Source organism: Monopterus albus, unplaced genomic scaffold (assembly GCF_001952655.1).
Source record: "Monopterus albus unplaced genomic scaffold, M_albus_1.0 scaffold34.1, whole genome shotgun sequence".
Taxonomy (NCBI): Eukaryota; Metazoa; Chordata; class Actinopteri; order Synbranchiformes; family Synbranchidae; genus Monopterus; species Monopterus albus.
Window position 1 is genome coordinate 5321503 of NW_018127914.1, and position 2854 is coordinate 5324356.

General features: G+C 44.1%; 1 protein-coding gene across 1 annotated transcript in view; it reads right to left on the reverse strand.

Annotated features, from left to right (window-relative positions):
* Positions 1 to 2854, reverse strand: part of lipea (lipase, hormone-sensitive a) — an 11359-nt gene that overhangs the window by 5901 nt on the left and 2604 nt on the right. Inside the window, 5 exon segments of the mRNA XM_020597684.1 lie at positions 1214 to 1441; positions 1571 to 1715; positions 1875 to 2027; positions 2462 to 2647; positions 2749 to 2854. The exon segment at positions 2749 to 2854 is cut by the window's right edge and continues 30 nt beyond it. Of these exon segments, the coding sequence (XP_020453340.1) occupies positions 1214 to 1441; positions 1571 to 1715; positions 1875 to 2027; positions 2462 to 2647; positions 2749 to 2854 (818 nt within the window).

Below are 2854 nucleotides of genomic sequence, written 5' to 3' on the forward strand. Positions count from 1 at the left end.
GCATGGTGTTTCTGTGAATATATATTGTATGTTACGACGCTAAAGACGGGTTCGTTACATGTACCGCTAAACGGGGGTGTGACTCCACCGGGAATGGTATATTGGGTTAGACCTTCACAATAAGAGCATTTGGTTTGTTTGTAACCGATACAGGATGTGTTCTTTAAGCATGTGTGGTAACTTAATTTTGAATTAGTTTATAAATAACAGATCTCTGTATACTTTGTTCATCCAGCCCTACGTTAATATGTATTATACTTATGCATACGGTAATGTGCCTATAAGATGCATATATCTTAAATCCTTATTCATTGTATTTGTATCTATATTATTTGCAGGAAAACCACACCCACATGTAATCTTTGTATGAAAATTGGATTAAAGGATCGTTAACTGCAACTTCAAGCACCTGATTCATTCTGGGAATGTATGGGCCTTAAGTGGTGTTCTGGCCGACACACCGAGGTGACCATAGTGTTATAAAGACTGACCAGTGCCATAGACATTTGGAGTTTTTCCTCGCTCACAGGCTTAAAACTCAATGGCGGTAACTGCGTGACCATGTACATGCTGCGTACACTATCAATACTGACATACAATAGTCTGTCCTGCTAGGCTACATGATGCAGTGTGTGGACTCTCAAAACTTTTAAATTAAGTGACATAATTGATAATGCACCCTGCGATGGGCTGGCGACCTGTCCAGGGTGTACCCCGCCTTTCGCCCGCAGCTGGCTGGGATTGGCTCCAGCCCCCCGTGACCCCGTTTGGGACTAAGCGGTTTAGAAAATGGATGGATGGAATTGATAATGTCATTGCTAAGACAATGTCTTAGCAATGTGTTTTCCTTGAACTAAAATCTAATCAACTGGATGGAACTCTTCCCCTGGCATATTACAGCTTTCTGGTTTTTCCACTTGCTATTAATAATATCTATGTGACCAGCCAAGCCTGTAAGGCAACCAAGCAGTGTCACAGTGAAAACTCAGCAGACTGACTATGGGTCGATACAGACATTGCATTTAGTGTAGAAGGGATCACTGCTGTGACAGCAGGTTGTTAATTATTTTCAGCTTTCTTTCCCCCCACATTCCGGTTTATGCACATTTCCTATTCCAACTCTGTTTTCTGTTCCAGCGGTGTCGGAAGGTGATCTTGTGTTTCATGAGGCATGAAACAGCACACGTCTCAAGTTGTGTACACACCCACATACCTGCATAGGCACTGATGCACTTTGTAAGAACACCTAACGGCAGCAATGGGTCGATGAGCGTGAGCAGACGGGAGGGTGAGACGTCAGTGGTGAGCAAGACGGCGGGGTAGGCAGCCATGATACCATCAGGGGCTCGAATGCCGCTGGATAGGGCCTTCATGGACACAGTGATGCAGAGGTTCCCACCAGCGCTGTCACCTGCCAGACAAACGCGCTCCGCTGTGGAGCCTAGGAAACACAGACACAAGTCTTAGTATCTAATAATATGTTAACGGTAGTATAAATTACAGTACCGTGCAAAAGTCCTAATACAAAATATTAATTCTCCCTTGATTTACTGTGGTTGAGTACATTTACCTAGCAGATGGCAGTTTTTCAGTGCCCAGCAGTACGCATAGAAACATTCCTCCAGAGCTCTAGGATAGGGCGCCTCAGGTGCCAGGGAGTAGTCGACAGAGAGGATCGGGACGCCCAGCTCCTTCGAAAAGTTCCGAAGATAATTCTGATACAAGAGAACAGAATAAAAGGATTGTGATGGACTGCATGTCAATTATTTTCATTTTGTTTGAAAGAGAATTTGTTCTTTTTGAAGATTGCAACACTTTGCAGATCTAGTAACTTGTACAAACATCTACTACAGTTTAAGCATTCTGTACTGTACCTCATGGGATTTGGACGTCTGGGACACAAAGCCGCCTCCATGAAAGTGGATGAGCAGCCAGGGGGAGCGAGGCTGCTTCTGCATCCAGGGGAGACGGGATGTGGAACTAGGAGGAGGATCAGTTCGAGAGAAAGACAGTAGCTCTCTACTGTCCTTTAAAATAAGAGAAGACATAATAAAGTGATTAATGATGACATTATAAATAACATGTAAACATGCCATCCTCTTAGCATGATTAAATTATTTAAAAAAGCATGAAACACATTTTGATGAACAGATTTTCTATGTCATAATATAAATGTAAAATCAGGTTTTAACAATTTACAACATTCGCTACTGTGTTTTTCCCTTGTACGTATACCTGACCATGTCCCTGCATCACACCCAAGTAATATTCTTGTTCTTAATTTCTCTCAAGAGCTATGTTTTGTCTTGTTTTTAGGTGCCTTTGATTTGCTTCTTGGAGGTCCCTATGGTGTTTTGTTGTTTGCTCTCTAATGCTGCTGGAACACTGGAATTTCCCCATTGTGGGATCAATAAAGTCTTACCCTACCCTACCCTACCCCACCCTACCCGCAGAGCCTCACCTGTCCGTCTCGAAGCTCGAAGGAGATCAGACGCATATGGACTGGCCCAGGGCCCCAGTGAGCCACTGGAGGTGACACAGTGGTACACAGACTGGGGTCTGAGGCCAGAGGGAGACGCAGGTTTACAGGAGGCACAGTCAGGGTAAAGTTTACCTGCACTTGTTTGGAGACTATTCTGCTGAAGCCCTTGGACAAAGGAAACACATGCAGTGGAATGAGCAGTAAAACATTAAACAGCACTTCAGCTAATTTGAGGAGTGAGTGGAAGAGCATTTGACCCTGCCTACTGTTAAAAGGCCAGACTCTGTGAGGTTCCAGAAAGTCTTCCAGAACTGTAAGTCCAGGTTCTGGGTAATGCGTTCGAACTCTGTGCCCCGCAACTCTGGATCAATG